The 26009-nt window shown below is 41.0% G+C and overlaps 1 protein-coding gene across 1 annotated transcript in view; it reads right to left on the minus strand.

Annotated features, from left to right (window-relative positions):
• Window positions 1–25563, minus strand: part of LOC124882629 — an 87037-nt gene extending 61474 nt beyond the window's left edge. The window contains exons 1-6 of the mRNA XM_047389066.1: window positions 25278–25563; window positions 20217–20282; window positions 12913–13099; window positions 10658–11143; window positions 7158–7634; window positions 3276–3425 (exon numbers count right to left, since the gene is read on the minus strand). Coding sequence (XP_047245022.1) covers window positions 3276–3425; window positions 7158–7634; window positions 10658–11143; window positions 12913–13099; window positions 20217–20282; window positions 25278–25448 — 1537 coding nt within the window. The 5' untranslated portion in view covers window positions 25449–25563. The remainder of the gene's footprint in view (window positions 1–3275; window positions 3426–7157; window positions 7635–10657; window positions 11144–12912; window positions 13100–20216; window positions 20283–25277) is intronic.
• Window positions 25564–26009: the final 446 nt, after the last annotated feature.

The following is a 26009-nucleotide window of genomic DNA, read 5'->3' on the forward strand; positions in this document are numbered from 1 at the left end:
AAAGATGGATCAGCCTGTAGTGTGTTTTTCCACTTTAATTTTGTGTGTGACTCCAAATCCAGGCCTCCATTGGTTAATAAATTTGATTTCCATTGATGATTTTTGTGTGATTTTGTTGTCAGCACATTCAACTTTGTACAGAACAAAGTATTCAATGAGTATATTTCATTCATCCAGATATAGGATGTGTTATTTGAGTGTTCCCTTTATTTTTTGGAGCAGTGTATATGTTTATATATGTATGTGTTTCCCTGTGCAATAAAATGACAACCAGCCTTTTTATTATTACCTGATCACTGCTAGCGCCCGCAGATGAACACAAGGCCATAGCGACTAGAGCTCAGGTCGAATGCTGCCGCTGCTCAGTCTGGATCTGCTTTACGTTGAGAGCATGGGAAATCTCCAACATGGACTTAAAATTCTGTGCAAATCTGTCAAGATCATATTTTCGCCTCTGAGATTTGCGTTGTGTATTCACGTAAGCTGCTTCTATTGGTGAAGCATGTTATCTTTCAAAACCAAGTGTGAAAAAAATACTTGAATCTGAAAAGTAGTTTTGAACTTTTTCTTTTTCAAGTTTCACATCTGTTTTTTCAGTTGCAAAACGTTTTTCCACATTTCTAATTTTTTTGGGGGAGGTTCAAAAACATTTTTCAGGTTCAAATTGTTTTCTTTTGAACAAACCTTATGGCCCCAATTTAGCTCCATTGGAGAGCATCCGTGAACATCATTCGCCAAAGCTTGCCCCAAAATCTCAATTGTATTTAGGTCTAGACTTTGACTAGGCTGTTCTAACATAATTATTATTATTAGATTATAGTTTAATCTAAACCATTACATCGCAGCTCTGGTTGTATTTAGACCCATCCATCTTCCCATCAACTCAAACCAGCTTTTCTGTCCATGCTGAAAAAAAATGATCCCCACTGCATAATGATGCCACCACCATGTTTCACAGTGGAGATGCCATGCTCAAGGTGATTGGAAATGTTTCCCTTAACACATAGTTTTATAACCCAACCTCTCTTTCAGTAGTTTTTGATACAGTCTAGATGGGCAGTTGCCCGGGGCTGCATTGGGCAGTGGATGGGGAACCATCCAATGCATAGAATGGAAAACTGGCATCCCATGCTTGATTTTAGAATAATTGGACAATTTACATGTTTTACCTAGGGCTATACTGCAGTTTATCCTCCCCAAAAACTTTTGATGATTTCCTGCATTGTGATTAGTTGCGTGGTGGCAGAAGAAGGAGTTCGCCCAGGAATCCATTCATGGATGCACTGCAACTGCTTATTTTTCCACAACCGTCTCCCTGGCCTGTTTGTGGCGTTCCTTCATCATGATGATGCTGGTGTTCACTAATATTTATGAAAAAAGTTCTAAAGTCTACACAGAACAGCTGGATCTATACTTAGAAAAGACACATGCACAAGTGAACTCTGTTCACTAACTAGGTGACTTCTGAAGGTAGTTGGCATAAGTGGATTTTATTTTGGGGTATCATGGCATAGGGGGTAAAGGGAGAAGAGTATGCACACAACACTTTAATAAGAAAAAAAGAAAAAGCATGTGCCATTTCCCTACAATTTTACAAAAATGTAACACTTTTTGATGGTTTATCAAATAAAATCTCACTAAAATATGCAGATTTTGTGGTTGTAATGAGGTTAAATGTGGAAAGTTCAAGAAGCATCAATACCTTTACAAAACACAAACTTTGACGTAAAATTATTAATGTAGAAAGGCTAAAACTCACACACGCTTGTTTCCAATGGCCTTTACCAAAGAGAGCTTATTCCCGTTTCTTTACCTCACCAACTGGACCACCAGACTAAATTCTTTTCAAAATTTCAGCACTGAAGATTTAGCCTAATAATACAACAGCCACTCGCTCACTAAAGCTGCAAAACCACCAAATGCTATAGCAATTTAAATTGAGCTTCACATCAATGTGATAAAAATCTGAGCATTAACTCGCATTTAGAAGAGCTTTTGGCCACAACCTAGAGCAGATTTTTATCTCTTTGGTTGGTGTGGCCTCCCTGATCCTTCCACCTCCTCGGGGCCAAAGGTCTTCAGGGTTATGCAGAGGTTCAGGTCAAGCGAGCAGGTTAAACACCTTGTCAAGGATTAGCAGGCTCTGAAGAAGGTGGAGGAAGTTTTCATTGGCTAATATCTTTCCCTGCAGCTGAATCCAGCACCTCCAGGACACACACACGCAGGCTATCTAATGCAGACAGAAACACTTACACATTACATTGACGCTACCTTTGTTGGGTAGATACAATGAGCCAACAGAGTAAGAGATCAGATAAACGCATCTCTGCCTGCAAAGAGGTGCAGATCACAGAGGAAGGAGAGATTAGAGAATGTAGACGTTAGTAGGACCCACATAAAACTGAAAAAAGGCTGACATACTTTACACTCAAACTTGTGTTACATAATAATGAAAAAAAGAGAGACAACAAAATTCACCAGAATTTGCAGTAAAAACACTGATAACTTGTGAACATGTTATAATGCAATCTGTATTTAAGGGAAAACAGAGCTGTTGTTGAACACAGACGAATTAGTTTTGAATCTAGTTCTGGGGATAAAAAAGTTCACCAGTTTTCCTGTCTGGTTTTAAACTCTACGTATGACACAATCAAGTGTTGTGCCAGTTCAACCTTAACAAGAACTAGTTCAGTCATCGATTCATTCATGTTCATATTTCATCAACATTTTTAACTAGGTCCACAGCTCCAAAACGAACTAGTTCTCGTTTATTAATCATATTTTGTCAAAGATAATGAGACTTTGTGATCCCCACGCCTCAAGTCTTTGTTGCATGATGACTTATTTTCTTTTAGTCATTTACTGATTTATGCAGATCAACACACAGCTCTCTTTCCCATTATGAAGACTAAATGAGATAAATGTGGGTCCTGTGTCTTTTATTACTATTTCTAAGCTTAAACGTAGCTTAAGTGCTTCCATTATATTTTTGTAAGGGGAACCGATAAGTGTGGCTTTGCTAATTTGGGCAAAAACTATTAGTTCTAAACCTTTATCTACAAAAGAAAAGCACTCAAATTAAAATGTGGACTTATCTATATCATTTAAGGTGAGATTGTGCCACTGCAATAAAAAAACAGATTAATTTCGAGGTAGTTTACTTATGTCGGTAGCACTTCAACAAAACCAAAATGCTTCATTAGCATGCCCTGGTATGACCTTACATATAAAACGAATTAAAAACTGTTCGGTGCTGCTCCTAATCCATGCGTTACCTGTGAGAGATGAACGGGGCGAGTCTGATGAGTCTGATGGCCGATCCAGAGACAAAGAGGAGGCTGAAAGAGGAGCGATGACTTCCAGCTCATCAAACATCTGAGACTGACTGCAGCTGATCTCAGAGCAGCCGGATGCTGCTGAGAAACCTGCGAAGACAGAGTGCGTGATATTGTTACTGTAAAAGGATATTTTAGAGAGAACTGATCAACATTTGATATCGGTTCCCAACTAAAATCAGAGACAGGAAGGAATTAAGCAAAAATGGGAAAAATGGAGGCATGAATGGAAAACACTGACTGTTCACAACTACTTAACACAATCCTAATTTCCCTCTGGCGAGATGTAAATGTGTGAAGTCGGAAGTATAATCTTGCCTTAAAAACAAAATAGCCTCATGGTTAAGGCTATGTGAGAAAATCAGCCTTTCAGGCCTCATAACTTTACATCTGACTCAATGGAAAATTAAAAACTTTTCAAGCTATTCTCTCCCTGTCTGGTTTTGAAATCAGAGGATTAGTTTGCGAAACAGTATCACTGGGAGGTGTGTGTTGTGTTGCACTGAAAGGGACTTGTTGGGGCTTTTCACACATTAGATATGCAGCACAGCTTGCTCTGGACAAAAGGATAATATATACAGAGTTTCTGAAAGGAAAGACAAACCCTGCTCCTTTGGGTCTGCCCGCATGGACAACTACAACGTGCACATGAAGCCTGCTTTACCTAGTGGAGCAAGCGAACGGCGTTGCACACGCACCCATGCACTGCTGTGCTCTCGAGCGACTTGGCGCTCCACTCAGATAGACAATGGAAGGACTTGACTTGGCACTTCAAAGCATATTGCAGTTGTCAACTGGGCTGTCACTCTCAGGCAACGAGGGTTGAAATGAGTCAGGGTGAGTTTTTCGGCGAGGTTAAGGGGGTTGGTTTGAAGGACAACGCTTCCTCTGTATGCCTGTAGACCTCTCTTTGCCAGGCTCAAAGGCCGGGCGGAGAGGCCGGGCCATGCCAGGACAGTACCCGGGTTCATTGTTAGAGAAAGTCAAACTCTGGAGGCTGGTGTTCAAAACAGGTCAGTTTGGGGTCGGGATAAGACGGTCTGAGAAATCCGAGAAAACCACACAGAATACGTGTTTTTTTTCCTCAAAGACTGTCTAAACAGAATTCCAATTACTTTGTTCACCTAACCTATAAAATAACCCACAATCAACATTTTAATATTTTATTATTAAAAAATGCAAAATGGATGTATGGATGGATGGATGAGAATCAGCATCAGCTTTATTGCCAAGTTTGTACAGACAAACAAGAAATTTGGCTCCGGTACACTTTGCTCTCAAAAATAAAGAATATCTTTTTGATCGTACATATATACACAATTGACTTACAATAGAATATAATGTGAAATCAGTCCAAGTGTTGTTCTGGGACTCTGACTGTCAAGTGTTCATCAGAGAAACAGACTGGGGGAAGAAACTGTCCCTGTGGCGGCTGGTTTTAGTGAACAATGCTCTGTAGCGCTGACCTGAAGGTAAAAGTTTGTTTGCAGGGTGTGTGGGGTCTGCAGAGATTTTAGCTGCCCTTTTCCTGACCCTAGACCTGTATAAGTCCTGGATAGAGGGAAGGTCAGCCCTGATGATTCTCTCTGCAGCCCTGATTGTTCATTGCAGTCTGGACCGGTCCTGTTTTGTGGATGAGCCAAACCACACTGAGATGGACAAAGACAGGACAGACTGAATGATGGCAGTGTAGAAGATGACCAGCAGCTTCTGTGAATGGTTGTACTTCTTGAGTTGCCTCAGGAAGTACAGTCTCTGCTGGGCCTTCTTCCGAACATCGTCTGTTTGTGAGGACCATCTCAGGTTTCGAGAAATGGTGGTTCCTAGGAACCGGAAATGGTCCACAGCAGACACAGTGTTGTTGAAGATGTTGTTGAGGATGGTGAGGGGGGATGTGTGGGAGGGGTGTTCTCCAAAAATCCACCATCATCTCCATAGTCTTGAGTGGGTTAAGTTCCAGGTGGTTCTGACCACACCAGCGTACCAGCCGATCCACCTCCTGTCTGAATGCAGACTGATCACTGTCCTGGATCAGTCCAATAACAGTGGTGTCATCTGCAAGCTTCAGGAGTTTCACAGACTGGTCTGCTGAAGTGCAGTCATTTGTGTAGAGGGCGAAGAGGAGTGGGGAGAGAAAACACCCCTGAGGGACGCCGGTGCTGATGGTTCTTGTGTGGGAGAAGATGCCCTCCAGCCTCACCTGCTGTTGCTGGTCTTTCAGGAAGCTGGTGATCCACTTACAGGTGGAGGCCGGGACTTTGAGCTGGATGAGCTTCTGGTGGAGGATGTTTGGGTTGATAGTGCTGAAGGCTGAGTTGAAGTCTACAGACAGGATCCTGGCGTACGTCCCTGGTTGGTCGAGGTGTTGCAGGATGAAGTGTAGTTCCATGTTGACTGCATCATCTGCCAACCTGTTTGCCCGGTAGGCACACTGCAGAGGGTCCAGCAGGGGGCCTGTGATGTCCTTCAGGTGCTTCAACACCAATAGCACAAAGGATTTCATGACCACAGACGTCAGGGCTACAGGCCTGTAGTCATTTAATTCTGTGATGGTGGGTTTTTTGGGTACTGGGATGATGGTGGAGCATTTGAAGCAGAAGGGAACCTCACACAGCTCCAGTGACTTGTTGAAGAGCTCAGTGAAGATGGGCGCCAGTTGGTCAGTGCAGGCTTTTCAGGGATGATAGGGAGACATTATCAGGTCCTGAGGCCTTCTTGGTTTTCAGGTGCTGAAAGATCCTTTTTACATCTTCCTCGGAGATCCTAAGTGCAGGCAGGGGGATAGTTCGTGTATGGCAAGAATTTTTGTCTGAATGGGATGTGGAGGAGTTGGGTTGAGGTGTGATCTGCTGCTTTTCATACCGGCAGTAGAAACCATTCAACTGATAGGATGGATGGATGGACAGACAGATTATTGGACTGCAGAGTGTGAAGGAATGGTATTTCTAAAATAAAATGTGCTCCCAAATATTGCATCTAAGCAGTTCATTGCAATTATGATATTGCAAACATTGACACTGCAAAAATGATATTGATCCGATGTATTGTGCAGCTGTAAGAACAGCTCAGAAATAGACAAAGTGGTGAAGTCTTTATGCTTAATAGCTGTTGAAACTAATGTTTATAGCAACCGAACTCTACATAAACTGAAATGATCTTTTAAGCTTTAGACGACGAGAGCTCGCTGAACTTCATTTGCCTCCATCTGCAGTGAAATAAATGAACTGGTGACACTCACCCTGTGTCTGCTGTGAAGAGAACAGCATGCAGCGATACAGCGTGGGCCCCCCTGCAGTACAGCACCACACAGAGAACAGTAGACGTCTCTGACAGAAAGGAGAAAATCCCCACACAATTTCCACATTGTTTGCTTTCTTTCATAAAGTTCCCAGAGAAGTCAGATGTCACTGGCCTTGTCCTTTATCCCCATTGGGAGCGGTAAATTAGCAGCCGCAGGAAAGCCACCGAGGTATTCTATTGTGGCGGTTTGCCTCAGTGATGTGCAGCGGTCAGTGTGGATTTATGACCATCGGCAACACGTCTCCCTCTCAGGGATTAGAGAATGGAGCATTGGGGAACCGAAGCTGAGCGGGAGACACCCCTGACTTCAACCGTTGGGGGCTCATGCCTTTAAACAAAAAATCAAATGGTAGCAGCTTTTCATCTTTTCTATCCCTGACATGGAGGAAAAAGAAAAGCAGTGCTATTTTTACAGAGGTGGGAGGAAAATGTGTTGATGGGGGCAGGAGTTCCTAAACGCCTCTTTATGGATTCAAGCTTTGTCCCAAACTGACGTTCAAGATAATCAAGCTCATTTCTCACCTCTGTTGGGGGAGATGGGAGGCAGCACAGGCCAGCGATGCGAATCCAGCCGAAATGGTGGAGGAGATGGGGTCAGCTTTGCTCCCGATTGTAGACCTGGAATGGTCCCGAGTGGACTTCTACATGGATACACACGTTTATTCGTCTCTTCATCAGCAGAAAGGCTCAAATTGTTGACACACTCTGTAGACGTGTCTAGGTTGATGCTTCCTGTAGTTTTTGTCATTCGTTTCCTGCTTTGAGGTTTATCTGATGTAGATTTAGCACCTGGTGCAGAAACAGGTGAGCATGCTTGGCGAAATTCATCAGAGAGTTGCTCAGGGAGTGAAGATACAGATTTACAGGTGCTGTTCTTCAAAGGTTGTTGCAGGGTTAATTCTGTTGGAGTGAAAGAGGTGACTGGTGACTGCATCACTGGAGAAAGCTCTGATGGGGAGGCACCAACGTTCTTCTCAGGATAGGAGTCCAGAGTATCTGCTGCAAATAAAGAAGAACATTTAAGAAAATCATAAGGAACTTCAAAAATATGAGGCAGAACAAAAAGTAAAGATACACAACGTATGTCTTCATGAATTTATTTAAAACAGTTCTAACCACTCTTTCATAGCAGTGGGCTAAGGTACGTCTGTTTAGATGCAGAATAAAATACAGGTCCTTCTCAAAATATTAGCATATTGTGATAAAATTTAACATTCATGTATTTTAGATTCATTGCACACTAACTGAAATATTTCAGGTCTTTTATTGTCTTAATACAGATGATTTTGGCATACAGCTCATGAAAACCCAAAATTCCTATCTCACAAAATTAGCATATTTTATCGGACCAATAAAAGAAAAGTGTTTTTAATACAAAATCGTCAACCTTCAAATAATCATGTACAGTTATGCACTCAATACTTGGTCGGGAATCCTTTTGCAGAAATGACTGCTTCAATGCGGCGTGGCATGGAGGCAATCAGCCTGTGGCACTGCTGAGGTCTTATGGAGGCCCAGGATGCGTCGATAGCGGCCTTTAGCTCATCCAGAGTGTTGGGTCTTGAGTCTCTCAACGTTTTCTTCACAATATCCCACAGATTCTCTATGGGGTTCAGGTCAGGAGAGTTGGCAGGCCAATTGAGCACAGTGATACCATGGTCAGTAAACCATTTACCAGTGGTTTTGGCACTGTGAGCAGGTGCCAGGTCGTGCTGAAAAATGAAATCTTCATCTCCATAAAGCTTTTCAGCAAATGGAAGCATGAAGTGCTCCAAAATCTCCTGATAGCTAGCTGCGTTGACCCTGCCCTTGATAAAACACAGTTGACCAACACCAGCAGCTGACACGGCACCCCAGACCATCACTGACTGTGGGTACTTGACACTGGACTTCTGGCATTTTGGCATTTCCTTCTCCCCAGTCTTCCTCCAGACTCTGGCATCTTGATTTCCGAATGACATGCAGAATTTGCTTTCATCTGAAAAAAGTACTTTGGACCACTGAGCAACAGTCCAGTGCTGCTTCTCTGTAGCCCAGGTCAGGCGCTTCTGCTGCTGTTTCTGGTTCAAAAGTGGCTTGACCTGGGGAATGCGGCACCTGTAGCCCATTTCCTGCACACGCCTGTGCACGGTGGCTCTGGATGTTTCTACTCCAGACTCAGTCCACTGCTTCCGCAGGTCCCCCAAGGTCTGGAATCGGCCCTTCTCCACAATCTTTCTCAGGGTCCGGTCACCTCTTCTCGTTGTGCAGCGTTTTCTGCCACACTTTTTCCTTCCCACAGACTTCCCACTGAGGTGCCTTGATACAGCACTCTGGGAACAGCCTATTTGTTCAGAAATGTCTTTCTGTGTCTTACCCTCTTGCTTGAGGGTGTCAATAGTGGCCTTCTGGACACCAGTCAGGTCGGCAGTCTTACCCATGATTGGGGTTTTGAGTGATGAACCAGGCTGGGAGTTTTAAAGGCCTCAGGAATCTTTTGCAGGTGTTTAGAGTTAACTCGTTGATTCAGATGATTAGGTTCATAGCTCGTTTAGAGACCCTTTTAATGATATGCTAATTTTGTGAGATAGGAATTTTGGGTTTTCATGAGCTGTATGCCAAAATCATCCGTATTAAGACAATAAAAGACCTGAAATATTTCAGTTAGTGTGCAATGAATCTAAAATATATGAATGTTAAATTTTTATCATGACATTATGGAAAATAATGAACTTTATCACAATATGCTAATATTTTGAGAAGGACCTGTACGTCTCCAGTTAAAGGACCAACAAAATTGGAGACAAAAGTCAGCTCTAGTCTTATTTATTTTCATTCTGCTTTACTTATGCATCAGATATTCTCCCTGGTTTAGTACACGGTTAACTTATCTCAATTATTCAGTGGCTAATGAGAACACCAAATTACAATACTAAATAATAGCAATTTCAAAGCAAAATGGCTTTTGCTTCCCGAATTTTCCGGATATTAAATATAGGGACCTAATTTCGGCCTTATTTTCAAAAATATGGGAATGATGACACGCTCAACTTAGACGTTTTCAGCAAGAAGTCAAAACAATGATGATTAGCTGAGCGACCAGGCTAACTGTTAGCAAGACATACCAATACCACTGTGTTTCTACCTGCTTACACATTCAAAAACCTAAGGAATATGTTATCAGATTTTGCTTAGTACTGTGCATCACTTATCCAATTAGACACAAACCATCAGAAATGCAAATAAAAGGCTTCATCTTTTGATACATTTTCCACAAACAGCAGACATATTAGGTTTCAACTTGGGAAGCTGACAATAATATTCCTTAATTACGGCAAAATCAATAAGCAGGGGACAAGTCAGTCCTCATTGAAGAAAAACTATAATTTTAAGGTTAGATAACATTTAGTATAACTATTAATATTTGATATGGAAGTACCTTTAAATTCAGTCGTATAATTGTTTTTTTGTAATTGCTTATTTTCAGTGTGCCACTGTTTGCTTCCATTTTCCAATTTGTTGTTGATACAAATGTATTTTACTACTGAGAGACAAATGAAGGATTATCCTTTACTAAAATAAATTGTGTTTCAAGACAAGAGATACCTATTGGATATCGCAGTGCTGCTGCCACAACAGTTTGGGAACATAAGAATGGGTCCGTTTGTATCGATTTTGACAGAGTACCTTTGAATAATACATTTTTTTGTATCAATTATATCGAAATATTAAATATTTTGACAAACCTACTATGTACAGTTAAAAAGCACCGTAACTGTGCCAGCCATGTTAACATTCTGCCATTTGAGCAGGATGTAGAAGATATGCTATAAAGAAGAAAATTGATCCAGTGATGGCATCTATTAGAGACCTGACGTTTCCTACTATTTATACTTGACAGAAAATAACTGCAGCTGATCTGCTTTACAAAAACTACATAAAACATGAAGACACTGTCATTCAAAACAGCCAATCATGGATTAGAGCCCCAGAGCCCAAAATGAGCATTAGCATTAACACACTGATCGACTATCAAGGTTTACCAGCAGTTAGATCACTCAGGATGCTGCTTCTGCCACTGAAGAGGTCAGTGCTCCGACTGAACAAACTGGAAGATGGACGACTTAAACGTGAATGAGATCCCATAGAGAGGGATGTAGGTGATGCTGAATGTGATGATCCGGAAGACCTGAGGTTAAGATCCCAGTCTGGCTCCTTTGAAACAGGTTGAAACACAGTTTCCCTTTCAGAAACCACATTTTCTTCAGGTTGTGGGGAAGCATGTGGAGAAACGGGAGGACCAGGAGGAGGATGTATTTCAGTAGCTGGAATAATGCGTAAATTGCTTTCTTGTCCTTTGGGGTCAAGATGAGGTGTGTTGTGTTGGAGAGGATTTGGATCAAAGCTGGATGGAGATAGAGGTGGTGTAGCAGGGATCTGGAGACGGGGAAGAACAGCAGCATAGTGTCTTTTCTTGATTAAATCAACACTTTGAGCACCACCCAGTCCTCCGCCAGTGTTGGGATGCCCTTAAAGACAAAATGTTTTTAAGGAGAAATATGTTATTTAATCACAATCAATAAATATATATAAGTATATAAGAAAACTGTTCAAAGAAGGCATGCAGAGTGACTGGTTGTGATATACAGCAGTGCACTGTGGACATATTCATTCACACTTTTCCCCAGTCGTACAAAACACACATTGTTTCCCTGCTGAGTGGGTCGGCCTCCTAACAAAAGCAGTGAAAAATCGCCTCACTGAACCAGCTGCCATTTTCTCAACTACATATTCTCAAGAGTAATCAGACCTGAAGGGCACCAGACCGTGCTGATATTAAAACTTTACCTACCAGAAAAAACGTGTGTGGCAACACAGGTTTGGGAAACATTACATTTCCAAACTTCCAATCTTCCCAAGGCTGGAATTTTCATACTTCTAATTTATATTTAGACAAATTATGAGTAAAATCATAGTGTAAGTATTAGCTAAAGTGCATTAAATCCAATAGGCTTTTTTTGGTAAAAAAAAAAAAAAGAGATACAATTGACTATACAGACCAAATACAACTAGAAATAAAATGATCTCTATGTAATACACACAGAGTTTAACTGAAAAGGTTACAGAGTTGTCAATGTTTGCTTCAGAGTTCCTACATATTTATGTCAAAATTATATTCTTTTCTATTGTTTTGAGATTTTTTATTCAATTTTCGATGAAACATTAAAAAACCACTGGATGGATGGATGGATGGATGTTCTTGCCTATCCTGGAAAATAATACAAGTAATTTACCTACTTGCGACATTGAAAATGCTATGTCAGATAACATCTGACAATTTGAATTTATGTTTTTATTTATGTTTTCAACAAACATAAATGATGACCTATTCCTTATTTGCCATAAGCACAGTCCTACCCACTCCTGTCATCATACTCTTGATCTATTCTACCGACTTTCCATCCAAGCAGCTACACCCATTTCCTCTCAAGTTTCCTAACCTTTTGTTGACAACTCTGAGCGTGTGCTGGAGGGTTAAAGGTATCAAACAATCTTCTCTTGTGTCCTGGCGGTCTGTCACTCAGAGGAGTCAATGTGGGGAATGCCACATTTCTGTACTCACTTTTACAATACCCTGCCATTCCCATCTGTTATACTCACACACACAACTGAATGTGAACTGGTGTGTGTACTAATGCGCATATGAATGACATGTGTCAGAGTGCAAAGCCTTGGCGTTGGGCGCAGCACGTTTCTTTGGGGAGGAGGGTTTAAGGATGATTGTGAGGGAGCCGACTACCATATGGCAGAATAATTAGTATTAGACCTCAGAGCTGAGAAATGCTCCCCTCATCTGCTCCACATACACACACTCACACACTCACACACACACACACACACACACACACACACACACGCACACACATTTTCACACAGGACAGCTGAGTGAAAGCAGTGTCCTACTGTGGAGCTGAGGTGTAAACGCATAAAAATGCCTTCACATCTGACGGAGGCATTTGAAAGGAGCGGCAGGTCTCCCTGCACAAAGATTTCAATAGAGAGCTCCATCAGTAGACCACCAGGAGGGCGGCGCTGTGAGCGCTTCCTCCCTGGAATGCATGAGCAAGATTTAAACTTCACCAAACTAGGGATTAAGATCCAATGACAAGCTAGGTGGCCTATGTGTTGACTGCTCAGAAGAGAACAAAGGGCAAAGAAATTACGGTAAAATGAGAGGATCTTTGGATTTGCTGAAGCTCTGGTGGTGTCAAAGCACCAGATGGTTTTATTAACTTACCCTCAAGAAATTGGGTCTCTGTGGCTGGAGGAAGGTTAAAACTCTGCATCTTCCCCTGAGATGGAAGCTGCTGTTGGTACTTATTGTTAAGGTAACAAAAAGAGTGGAAGTCCTCAGGATGAGCTTTCATGTGGGACAAAAACCGTGGACACACAGATGGTGGGTGAGGAACCAGATGATCATGGACCTGTGGCATAAATAAACATATTTTATAATGAATAAAATTGTAAAATTGAAACTTTGTGAGCTTTTCCTTCTTAATCTCGCTTATTTAATTTGTAAGAATTGAAAAGATTGAAAAATTATAAAACAAAGAATAACTGTATGAATACATTTATAAAATACTAATACACATCATAACTTTTATTCATAATCCAATTTGTTTTTCTATATTTTGATTGCACAATTGGTTTGTTTTTTTTATTCATTACAATTTAAATAAAAAATGTAAACTCAATAGAAAAAATATGATTGTGAAAAAAAAGGGACTTAAAACAAAACTGTAGAAGGAGTCTTTCAGCTGCTCCCTTATTGACACAGCAAAAACTTGGCAGAGTTTTTACGCCAGATGCTCTTACTGACCCAACCGGGAATCGTCCTGGGTCCCCCATAACAAGGACATGTGGACTTAGCCCGCACCACAAAGAAGGAACTGACTTAAAATAAAACTACTGTAATTAAATGAAGAGAACACAAACAGCACACAAGTTAAAAGCAAAATTCAATAATCAAAAGAATTAAAGATTTTATTAAAGATTTTATTTCAATTGATTAAAAAAATCCAAAATACTATAAAAATGAATAGGAAAAAAGTAACTATTTGGGTACATATTTAAAGAGCATTAAAGAGAGACAGAGCTACAGAAAATAAATAGAAATTCCTAAATGAAAGTTTTTTGCTTAAGTAAATGCTAAAAGGAATTCAAAGCAATAATTAAATAAATATAGAAAAACTGAAAAGAATAGATTGAAGCTCTTTTTAAAGCAATTAATGTAAAAATAAAACAAGCAATTAAACCATTTCTTACCAGATGAAAGTCATGCTAACTAATATGCAAAGCTAAATCACTAAATCACTTATTGCAATTAGTCCTCAAGAAGTTGACACCACTAGAAAAATCATGAGTCTTGCCTGTGCACAAAATTTTAAATAATGCACACTACCACCACTGCCCCCTTGTGTTAATATAAGTTATTACAATCAAAAAATGCCTTTCTCAATGAAAACTTGCCTCCTCTGAGTAAAACAAAGATACAGAAAATTATCTTCAAGGTGATAAAACTTCAGAGACAACTGCGAGGGACACAAGGGAAATAAAAGCTGGTAAATATTGAAATGTGGACAGCTGCCTGAAGCACCCCAAGCAGTGAAAACCACTCTGTCCCACAGCTTTGGTGCCAGTGACTCATTCAGCATCTGAGGCCCTCAGAGAGCAAACAGTTGTAATAAATGGCACACAGACGCAGGGCTATTATTTGTCTTGGATTTAAGCTTCATCTAAAACAAAGTTCAGCTCCTCTCCCTTTTATCGCACAGTAAAAAAAGCTGAAAACACAAACATCCAAAATGCGTCTAAATCTTTCAAATGAAGGGAAGAACAGGGGAAGGTGGGGTGACCGTCTGACTTACACAGAGGGGATCAGCTTTTAAATCTCTCCACCATCCTTTTTTCAGATGTGGAGGCTTTCAAGATTTGCATACTTGTGATGTAAAGAGGGAGAAGTAAAGAAGAAGGTTTTGTGAGGATAGATGTGGCCAGTTTCACTGGCCTTGTGCACAGCAGGTCTGAGCATTATTTTATACCAAATGTACACATGTGTAAAGGTTTTTCAAAGTTTAATCAAAAATTGAAAAAAAAGGTGAAACAGAACTGAGCTATTTTTTAGACAATCATTTATCATTATGCATGATGAATAATTGATTGGCTGCGTTCTTACAAAATGTTGTATTTGAACAGTAATAAAAAGAACCACAGAAAAAAGAAAAACGTAATATTAAAATATTGAAGTGCTTTGGCTGACATAAACTGTTTCAACATATATTGTGTTATAAGAATTGCAATTTAGTCCATGTACGTGGAAGGATGAAGAGATGGACGGAAGGACGAATGGAAAAAGGGACAGATGGATGTATGGATTGATAGAAGGATAAACAAATAATAGGATGGACAGATGGATGATAGCAGGGAGATGAATGAAGAAACGAATGGATGGATAATCAGATGGATAAGAAACCATAGATGCTTAAATGCTTACCAATAACTTGCAATATTTTCTATATTAAATTACAAACTTTTCCAGAATCAATCCATACGGCAAAGAAAACAATGTTAGACGATTCAGCTCTGTCACCATTGACTAAAAAGGTATAAGAAATGTAAAGCCTCCTATTTCTTAAAGTTCTGTTACTTCATGAGTAACAGAACCTACTTTTGGCTCTACAACTTGCAGCAGTAGTGGAGGCAACACCTGTCAGTCAGCAGCAAAATGAAAGAAAGTTTGACGTGAGCTCTTCCAGAGAAAGGCATTTCCAGCAGTGACAGTATATTGGACCACATTTTCTGCAGACACCCGTTACAGTCGTGTGGGCTCCTCTGGGTGCTTGCAGGCCCCCAGGAAACGGGCTGACCTCCTGGCGTCAGGCAACCCACACGCTGTTCTCACACAGCCAGAACTGGCTAATGTCATTATGGGCCTGTTTGTGCTCAACAGCTCCCTGATTGAGATGTACAAGTGGTGCTGCTCGATGAATGTAGGAAGTCTATTAGTTAGTCAGAGTCCCAGATGGCCTGCAGAGGACAGCCTTGCGTGTGCAGCCCTCACCCCCCTCACCCATCCACCCACCTCCGAACACATAAGCATCGATAAGCAGGGACACACACACGCGCATGCACACACTTAATTACGCTGCCTCCGAGTGAACCGTCTGACAGGCGGACGACTAGAGCAAAGACAGAAGTGTGTCTATGTCCCAGAGTCTGCAGGAACAGAGAATTCCTCACAGAGCTGATGCACAAGAAAGCCAGGCTTACGGCCTAACAAGGTTAAACCCCTGAAAAAGAGTGACTTTTTAAAACACGGAGATTTGTGTTTCAGTGGGGTGTAATTGGCTTTGCTGCAGGGATGGAGGGGAGTGCTGGTGAGAGGCAATGTGGGGGCCGACCACAGTGGGGCGCATTGTGGACTCCGGCGGATTCAGGGGAGTAAATCTGATTATCAGCTCGTGTCAGAAGCCAGGCTCAGATGCAGCTTAGCATTCAGAGCAACTTTCTACTTTCAATTGTAAGACAATGTCCTTGCTTTACAAGCAATCTTATCCACAGGGGGCCCAGAAGCTCCTGGAAATCTTTAATAACAACAAGAAAACACCACAGACATACATGGAGATGCAACCATCTGAAATTTGTGGACGATTTCCAAATGATTTTCAAAATATTTCTTTCTAGCCTTCCTGCCCTGTGATGTCATTCATGTGGAAAGAGACATTTCTTTCTAAAAAGAATACAACTTCTGAAAAGCTGCCTTCAAATGAACCACCTGACTTCTAGAATGGGGTCCTTTGGACAGATTGGCCAGCAGAGATGTAGAGATGTTTGATTATAATGCAGAGTCACACATTTGTTGAATACAACAGTAAATCTACAACAGAATGGCTAAAAAGGAAGAGAATCATGGGACCTCGTTTTGATTTAAATGCTGTGAGGGGACCTTAAGAGAGATGTGCCAAACCTCGATGAAATAAAGCTATGCTGTAAAAAAAATTATTGAGTCAATTCTCTCAGAGTGAGAAGTCATGCAGTCATGCAGCAGACAAATACTAAAGATACTGCTGCAAAAGATCATTGTAAAAGTTTTAGTGTGCCTCTATGTCTGCACAATAAAAGGTAATCAGTGAGCTGCAGCCCTCGTTTGTGTCTTCTATCCTGAGTTTGATGTCCTTTAGCTGTGAGGCTTCTGGTTTGGCACCTGATCACTAGAAGATATGCTGAAAACCCAGATTTTAGGTTGGGTTTTGAGTCATGCTTAGCTATGAAAGCTTGATCTGGGCAGAGAAACATGTGTTGCCATGTCACGTTGTTGGTTAAAACCTGTTAACTCTTGCATTGTTTGGATACCTGCATATTCTGACCTGCATTGTTGCATTGCTGCTCAAGTCCCAGGTGACCCTACAGGTGTTCAGCTGCCAGTATAAAACAGTCTGCTGGATCAACAGCCTCTTGTTGGCCTCCTGCCTATTTTGACATCGACACCCTTATAGTAAAATTTGTGTGACAAAATGACAGGAATGGTTTTACCATCACAATGCTCATCCTGATTTAGGAGATATAGCTGGAGCAGAGCAAAGCAGTAGAAAGACAGACGCAATATCAGGGCCAACGGGAGTTTCTGGATGCAGAAAGCAGTTCAGGATGTAAATGAGGCTGTAAGAGCAAGCGGGACGCTTTGTCTGCCAACTTTGTTTGCTTAACCAGAGGCCAAGACAGGAAGGCGGCCCACGCGGCTCTGATGTCCCCATGGAAACCTCACTGTTAATGATGGTGCATCCACTCCCAGCCTCCTTTTAGCAAATGGGAGAGGTGGAGACTGGGATTTGAGCCTGTTTGTGTGTGTGCGTCTTTTGTGTCGTCAATACGAGCACAGGAAAGAAAAAAATAAGGGATTATTAGCATCACTATTTGTTGTTAGTGGCTGTAATAATAAAAAGTTTTAAAATATTTGACATGTAAGTTATTTAACCAGAACAAACAAACAAGCCTTTATACAAGATATTTTCTTCTTAATTTCCATATAAAGAGGTGATCTAACAATGGATTAGAATATAAAATACTAAATATTTGCTTACTTAAATGCGTTAAAACTAAAAATTTAGTTTTTCAGTCTGTCACATGCAGCTGGATGTTTTTTCATCCATTTTGTTCTGAGTTTAATAAAGTGATATCAAGGATAGGGTCACATGTTTTGAAGCACAAATGGGGTCAATCTTAGAATCCTGTTAATTTTCCCTAAATTTAAAACCACTACGTCCATCAACTGGAGCACTTTTTTAAACGTTTGTTACATTTATTTATATATAATAAGTGCAATTCTCCAATGTGAAGAACAGTGTACCAGGTTTTAGGCACAAAATATATTTCATGCAACCAACTACAGGAAATTAATTTCCAAATTAAAGAAGGTTTACCTTGTAAGCTTGTGAAATCGTATAGATACATTTCTTGTATTTGAACACAAAAACAATGTGTTTTTTGCATAGTAATGGTGTACCTCAAGGATCTATGTTTGACCCCTTGCTTTTCCGTCCCCTTAAAAGCGAAAAAAAGAAAACAAAATGCACACCAAGTTAAGCACCCAGAACAATGGACACAGTTTGATACACATGCAAACTACTGATAAGGATGTTCAGTTAAGGCAAAAAGTATTCAGACCCCTGGCTAATTTATGTATAGAGTAATCTTCTAAGTTTACCAACATGGTTTTTTTCTGACTGCCAATAATATTCAAATTTTGAAGTGGCCCAGGCAACTTGGATCTGATAGAGAATCTTTAGAAGGAGCTAAAGATTAGGGTGATGGAAATGAGGTCTTCCAATCTCAAAGACTTACAGGGGTTGGACAATGAAACTGAAACACCTGTCATTTTAGTGTGGGAGGTTTCATGGCTAAATTGGACCAGCCTGGTAGCTAGTCTTCATTGATTGCACATTGCACCAGTAAGAGCAGAGTGTGAAGGTTCAATTAGCAGGGTAAGAGCACAGTTTTGCTCAAAATATTGAAATGCACACAACATTATGGATGACATACCAGAGTTCAAAAGAAGACAATTTGTTGGTGCACGTCTTGCTGGCGCATCTGTGACCAAGACAGCAAGTCTTTGTGATGTATCAAGAGCCACGGTATCCAGGGTAATGTCAGCATACCACCAAGAAGGACGAACCACATCCAACAGGATTAACTGTGGACGCCAGAGGAAGCTGTCTGAAAGGGATGTTCGGGTGCTAACCCGGATTGTATCCAAAAAACATAAAACCACAGCTGCCCAAATCACGGCAGAATTAAATGTGCACCTCAACTCTCCTGTTTCCACCAGAACTGTCCATCAGGAGCTCCACAGGGTCAATATACACGGCCGGGCTGCTATAGCCAAACCTTTGGTCACTCATGCCAATGCCAAACGTCGGTTTCAATGGTGCAAGGAGCACAAATCGTGGGCTGTGGACAATGTGAAACATGTATTGTTCTCTGATGAGTCCACCTTTACTGTTTTCCCCACATCCGGGAGAGTTACGGTGTGGAGAAGCCCCAAAGAAGCGTACCGCCCAGACTGTTGCATGCCCAGAGTGAAGCATGGGGGTGGATCAGTGATGGTTTGGGCTGCCATATCATGGCATTCCCTTGGCCCAATACTTGTGCTAGATGGGCGCGTTTCTGCCAAGGACTACCAAACCATTCTTGAGGACCATGTGCATCCAATGGTTCAAACATTGTATCCTGAAGGCGGTGCACCAATACATAGAAGACTGGTGAAAGATTGGTTTGATGAACATGAAAGTGAAGTTGAACATCTCCCATGGCCTGCACAGTCACCAGATCTAAATATTATTGACCCACTTTGTGGTGTTTTGGAGGAGTGAGTCAGGAAACGTTTTCCTCCACCAGTATCACGTAGTGACCTGGCCACTATCCTGCAAGAAGAATGGCTTAAAATCCCTCTGACCACTGTGCAGGACTTGTATATGTCATTCCCAAGATGAATTGATGCTGTATTGGCTGCAAAAGGAGGCCCTACACCATACTAATAAATTATTGTGGTCTAAAACCAGGTGTTTCAGTTTCATTGTCCAACCCCTGTAGAGCTCATAACCAAAAACAATTTGTCAAAATACCAGTGGAAACATGCAAAAAGTTGGTTAGCAAATATACCAAGGGTTTGATTGCTGTAATGCTGCTACATTTTAATGAATTAAATATAAAAAACAAATAAATACAAACAAGACATTTTAAAAAAAATAAAAAGACATAAATAAAGATAAAAACATCCAATTAAACATACAAACAAGCAATATTTAATGAACAGAAAAAAACACCCCATATTAAATAAAATAATTTCTAAAGAAACTAATTTTTACTTGTCGCTCATAATTCAGCTCAGGTTAAAAGGAAAAAACAATAGAACAGGGATCTTCATCAGAGTTCATATTAATATTAAAGGTTAAACTTCATGCTATAAGCTGGTTTATTTGATTTCTTCTTGCGACTAAGCTTATATATTTTGTTGTGTTGGTGTCACTGTATTGGTGCACTTACAGTGTGGTGGCTGCCTCCTCTATCCCACAGAATGGCCTTGGTGACAAAAGAGACATACATCGGTCTCTGGAAAAAGAAGGAAGAAATTAGGCCAAATAAAAATGGATCAAAAGGAGACAATAATTTCAAGAGGTTGGGCTTTTTTCTGTAGACTTAATGCTAGAACAAATATTAAACAGCCTAATATGTAAGCACCTGTAGTGTCTTTAGATTGTACATTAGACATGGAGGACGCAAGGATGAAGTGCGCTCTCCCACACAGTCCTTTCTAACATCTGCTGAATGTCTGTTCCCCCTCTTTATTTAACGTGGCGCTTCCTCAGGACAGTATGGTGGTGTTATGACCGATGCAACCTGTGGGGCTGGATGCAATGTGTTAACTCATCCATCAAGATGGACACATCCCAAACCGGTGCCCAAAAACTCATCCGTCTCTCTTTGCAGCTCATAGAAACATAGAGTCAGCTCAACCACTGCAGGGAGCTACCAAACAGATCCTCCCATAACTCACCCTTCATTCATGGGCTGTAACCCCGGAACAGAGATGGTGACAGGGGGCAAGAGGAGCTCATGAGGTTGAGGACAATGGACTTTGTTGGCGTTTACTCCGAAGTGTGCTGGTGTGAATCTCTGTCAGGTTAGCACAGGCCAAACCCTGCAAGCTCCACAAATAAAGACTGGAGGGCAGCGTCAGGTGTGACCATCTTTGTCTTTGTCATTGTGTCCAGGCTTTAATTAGACCATTCTTGTAGTAGCCTATTTCATGTATTACTCAAAGTTTTTCTGCCCTAAAAGCCGCCTTAATTGAAGGTGAATAATGATAACACACAACAGCAGTGACCTTCAATCGCTCTTTATATGGTGAATGTAAGGGTCAACCTTTCCTCAAAGAGCTGAGGAAAAGAAATATATTGTGTAAACAATGTATAGAATTACATTTTTAACAATGTTCTTGTCAAAAATTGGATGCGAGGTAAAACTTTGTTTTTTAAATGCTAAAGCTAAACATCCATTGATTGTATACATTTTTTTTGCCATATTTTGACAACTTTCTTGTCTTTTAATGTGGTATTGATCTGTCATTCTCCAGGCTTTTTGAAGTTTTTTGGCTGCTTTTTCCACTCATTTTTAGAAGAGAATCATCAAAGAAAATGGCTAAATAGATAAATAAATAGATGTATCTTTAGGCATTTTATTATCAGTGGCCTGTCACAATCTGGCCCCATTTTTTCAGTTAAAGCTATTAAAATATCCCAATGATAACACACCTCGATTGATGGATTTTAGCTTCAGCAAGATGGATTAAAACCTGGCATACAGAAAATATTTGGGTCTAGATTCTTTTAAGACATAGTTTCAGATATTGCTAATGCATGTTCATATTGTAAAAGTCAGGACAAGGACAGAAAGACAGAAAATCTTTTTTTCAGAATTTTTTATGGTACCGTTATCTTAAATTTTAATCTACCTTCACAGTGTTTAAAAAGGAGTTTTTCTTTTTGTTAACTCCAGCCCTTTCAGAAAACAGTGCAAGCATTGACGTAGACGCCGTCCACTCGTCTCTGTGCAGTTTCTGAAAGGGTCGAGGCTGCAAGCGGGTTGAAGTCAACCCGCCACTGTTATGCCTTTGAGCCGCCAAGAGAGGCAAGCTCTTGGTTTTGCAGGTTGAGGGTATAATGTAGTTATGACAGGTCATTCACACCAGCTTGCTGTCAGATTTAAAGCGAAAACACACTGGGATCACCGTAATGTGGTTCATCAAATGATGCTCCTCTGTTCTCGCTCTAAGTACACTGAGTCAGATCACTGGAAATCAGCCTTCAGTGGCCTGAGGATTTTCAAACGACTGACTGTATAACATTCATGCATCCACTTTTTTGTTTTTAAAAAAGTCTACATTTTGTTAGTGTAAAAACAAATCCATCTCATCAGCTTTACCAAAAATGCATCAATCAATGGTCTTGCGCTTCCTTTGAGGTACTCAATTGACCCTTCATCACAAATAGAAGACATAATCCCACAGAGGGTTCGCCTAAAGTGATTGCCGCTCCTCTTTTTCCTGCTTAATTCAGATGATGAGATTAAGGAGATTTCTGGCAGATGGGATTTCCTCTGTGCATGTGTCGGCAGTATGCATCCCCGCTTTTCCCACCAAGACTTCACCTTGTAGTACACTTCCTGTCTGATCTATGGAACACAGTGCGGTGTGGGCAGGCTTGACAGGAAGTTCAGCGTTGTCAGGTTAAGCTGGCAGCGGAGGGGAAATATGGTGCCTTATCAATAATGAGTAGGTGGAAAAGGGGCAGATCAAATTACCAATTTAGAAGTAATCACCAAAGTGGTGAATGGGTTCTGCTTTATCCACTCTGCTTTGTCCTCTGTGGTGATTGCTGCCGCCATCTGTCTGTCTTCCTCAAGGGAGACCTTCCTTTTCCCCCTGAGCACCACACTGGATGTTTTATTAAGTCCGTTTCACCTGATTACACCCTGTCTGTGAGTCGGCGCACATTAATAGGCATTTAATCAATGTTTAATTAAGGTAGCAAGCATGGATGACCAAGATGGAATACTGAGCTGCATCCTGGTGAGGTCAGCTGTAAGGACACATAATATGTACATGATTCCAGGTGATATGCCTCAGTCATTAAGGTGAAACAAGTGCAAACTTCATTAGCATCTTTCTGCTTTTATGGTATATTGTTGTACTGATATCCATCCTAAAAATTTGAGCCTTTATATATCATACTGTGCAACATTCTAGATTCATTTATTTATATTTCCATGTGTGTTTCCCTATAAATTTTAAATCCTTACAGTAACTTAATGTTTCCAAATCCAGCATATTCTTTGACAGAGATAGAAGAGGATAAAAGAGCAACACTGTTGTGCCCCATACAACCTTCCTGTTATCTATTCACAGTCTTAGTCTCTCTCACAGTCCAAATAAATTACCAGAAGTCTCAAGATAAAGAAAATTCCATTTATTTTTAAAAAGCTTCTGTTATCTTTATGCTTAGCCTGACTTCCCCTTTAAACACCTCACTTACACTGAAAACAGTCAAGCACTTCCCTCAGTCACAGGTCCGTCCGTGTTTGTTGCATGGCCAGTTTCTTAAAAATCACTGTGTATTTTTGTTTGCACAGGTTGAAAAACTGTGTTATAGGTCATGTACATTATTTCATTAAATTTGGGTTTTCGCAAAAATCCAAGAATCTGTTGTGTTCCTGTGTGCTCAGCTGCAGGACTCCTCCAAGCAGCACATAGTCCGCATGAAGAAGACAACAAGAGCAGCATAGCATATTAGTTATTAAAATGCTGCCATTCAAAGGGAAGCACTCAAGCAGGAGAACAACTTTTTCTATTAGTTTTTATAAGTTTAGTAATGCAGAGTCATGGCGGGGCTGGTGCCTATCTCCAGAGGTCATTGGGGGAGAGGCTGGATACACTCTATAAAGAATTAACATAACATGTTTCTGGATTGTGGGAGGAAGCCGGAGTACCCTGAGAACCCACAAACGAACGGGGAAAACACACAAACTCCATGCAGAAAGATCCCTGGCCGAGATTCGAACCCAGGACCTTCTTCGTATTATCAATGCATCATTAGCAATTTAGATTAACATTTCTTTTTTCACTGTGGAAGGATGATACAACATACAACTTTAATTTGTTTTATAGACAAGAATTGGGTGCAGAAGTTGTAAATTATTGTGGATTTTCTTTAATCCACACAAGCTCTTTGGTATGCAGGCTCAAATATGTACACACATTTACACTTATACAAATGTTCCTTAGCAAGTTGCCCCTTGACTACCTGTTTTTTGTAGCTTTCAACAAGCTTCTGAAAATTCCTCCTGGATGATTTGTTTTTGGGAGAATTTGCAGAGCTACTACAAGAAAAATCAGGTGTTTATGCAATTAATTAAAGGATGTATAAGTGTAGGTGATCTTGCATTTATCATTTCGAACCTGTGTGTATACAGAAAATTATTTAACACTAACTAGTGCATCTATTTTTTGTTTCTAAAAGTCACTGTAGTTGCTCAGATACATCACTAGAGACCTAAAATTAAAAAGACCTTTGTATCAGTACCAGTATCTTGACATTTCCAATATTGTTAGTAAGAATTTGTTTTATTTCATTATTTCTACACAGCTCAGACAGAATTTATTTCATGTTTGCACACAGAAGACTCATCTATCAGAAAGCATGAGCGAATAACTTGGACTGCATGAGGTCACAATACAGAAATCGGGCCCAAAGAGATGACACACTCTCCACAGGATGGACAAAACAAAGCACAGTAACAAAGCATCGCAACAGAACTTATGGGGTGATCCCATTTAGAGTCAACTGATGGAACTGCTGACTTGTCAATGCGAAGAAAAGGCCTGGGAGAACACCTCAGCATGGCTTAGTCCAGGTTGCAGCCAGAGACAAAGTAGAAAAGGACAAAATTGAGAGAGAGAAAGCCTGGGGTCAACTATAATGAGCCTTGAATGTGTGCATCCTACCAATCCTTTTTAATGGGGTTCATCCCTGGAAAGTTTTCTGCCCTTCCTCACACTGGCGGTTCTGTGTGTACACGTTGGGGTGCGGGTCAGGGGGCTGCAAGGACTCTGTGACCCTGAAATGAGCTCAGGGAGTCAGTGGGGAACCCTGCTGATAGGACAGAGCTCCTTTTATGCTTTAATCTGCAAGCAAGAGGATCAATATGGTGACTATTGGTGGTGGTATTGTGTGCAGGAGAAAGCAGTCCAGCCATTTAAGATGTCTCACAGGGGGCTGGCGCACCCTGACAAAAGCACAGCTCTGCTGCCACAATGACCTGTGAGACACTGGCACACCAGCTACTAACCTACTTAACATTCATTAGCGTCAGAGAGGTGGACAGATGCTCTCAGCCTTACGGACCTTCTCTCTCATGTTCTCGACATGGGGCTCATTCAGCAGCATTTGACGTGTCTTTTATTCAGGACACTGGAATTGTGGTCGGTGGCGACATCAAGGCACTCAGCTGTGGATTTAGGAAGACCTGGGTGGGCATGGAGGAACTCACCCTGTGCCGCCTGTAGTGTCCAGAGTCTGAGCAGTCAGGGCGCCAGGTGCTCGTCCTGATAGGACGCCCGGGTAAAGACAGAAGCCTCCTCGGATGCTTGAAATCCTGATTTCTAGACCGCCTGTTTTCCAAGAGAAAATCCAGAGCTCCTCTTCTTTCAAAAGAAGACATGTCCAAGGAGTTGTAGTCCTTAAGTTTAAATTTTTATCCTTCTCAATATGAACATTTTAGTTGTGAATCGACTGGAATTTTTCAACAAATATGCACTCACAGGAGGAGAAGAGTAAGCTCTCTCTGTGGGAGGCCAAAAATGCAGACCTTTTTGAAATAACTTATGCTGTTAATAATTACCATCCAGCCAAACTAGTGCGACTATCTCAAGCATGTTTCCCTGAACACTAAATAACAGAAGTTGAGCCTCTAACTTTAGTATTTTAGCACAAATATTCAGGAAGACAAACTTCAGCCCTGTGTTTCCTTCACATTTACACAAGAATCAAGGTTTACAACCAAACAGCATTTTCAATTAAACATTGAACAGCACTGTAGCCCAGAGTGACAGAGTCCAGAGCAGAAATCAGGACCAGCTGGAGAGAAAGAGAGCTTTTCAACCTGACTCCAGACGCAACACGGATCAGGTTCTGGGCTGCCATACAACAGCATAAATCTCCTCGCCTTAATTACATTAGAGGCGCATAGTGGCAAGCTTTGTGATAACAATGGACCCTATCA

The sequence above is a fragment of the Girardinichthys multiradiatus genome, chromosome 17 (assembly GCF_021462225.1).
Source record: "Girardinichthys multiradiatus isolate DD_20200921_A chromosome 17, DD_fGirMul_XY1, whole genome shotgun sequence".
NCBI classification, from domain to species: Eukaryota; Metazoa; Chordata; class Actinopteri; order Cyprinodontiformes; family Goodeidae; genus Girardinichthys; species Girardinichthys multiradiatus.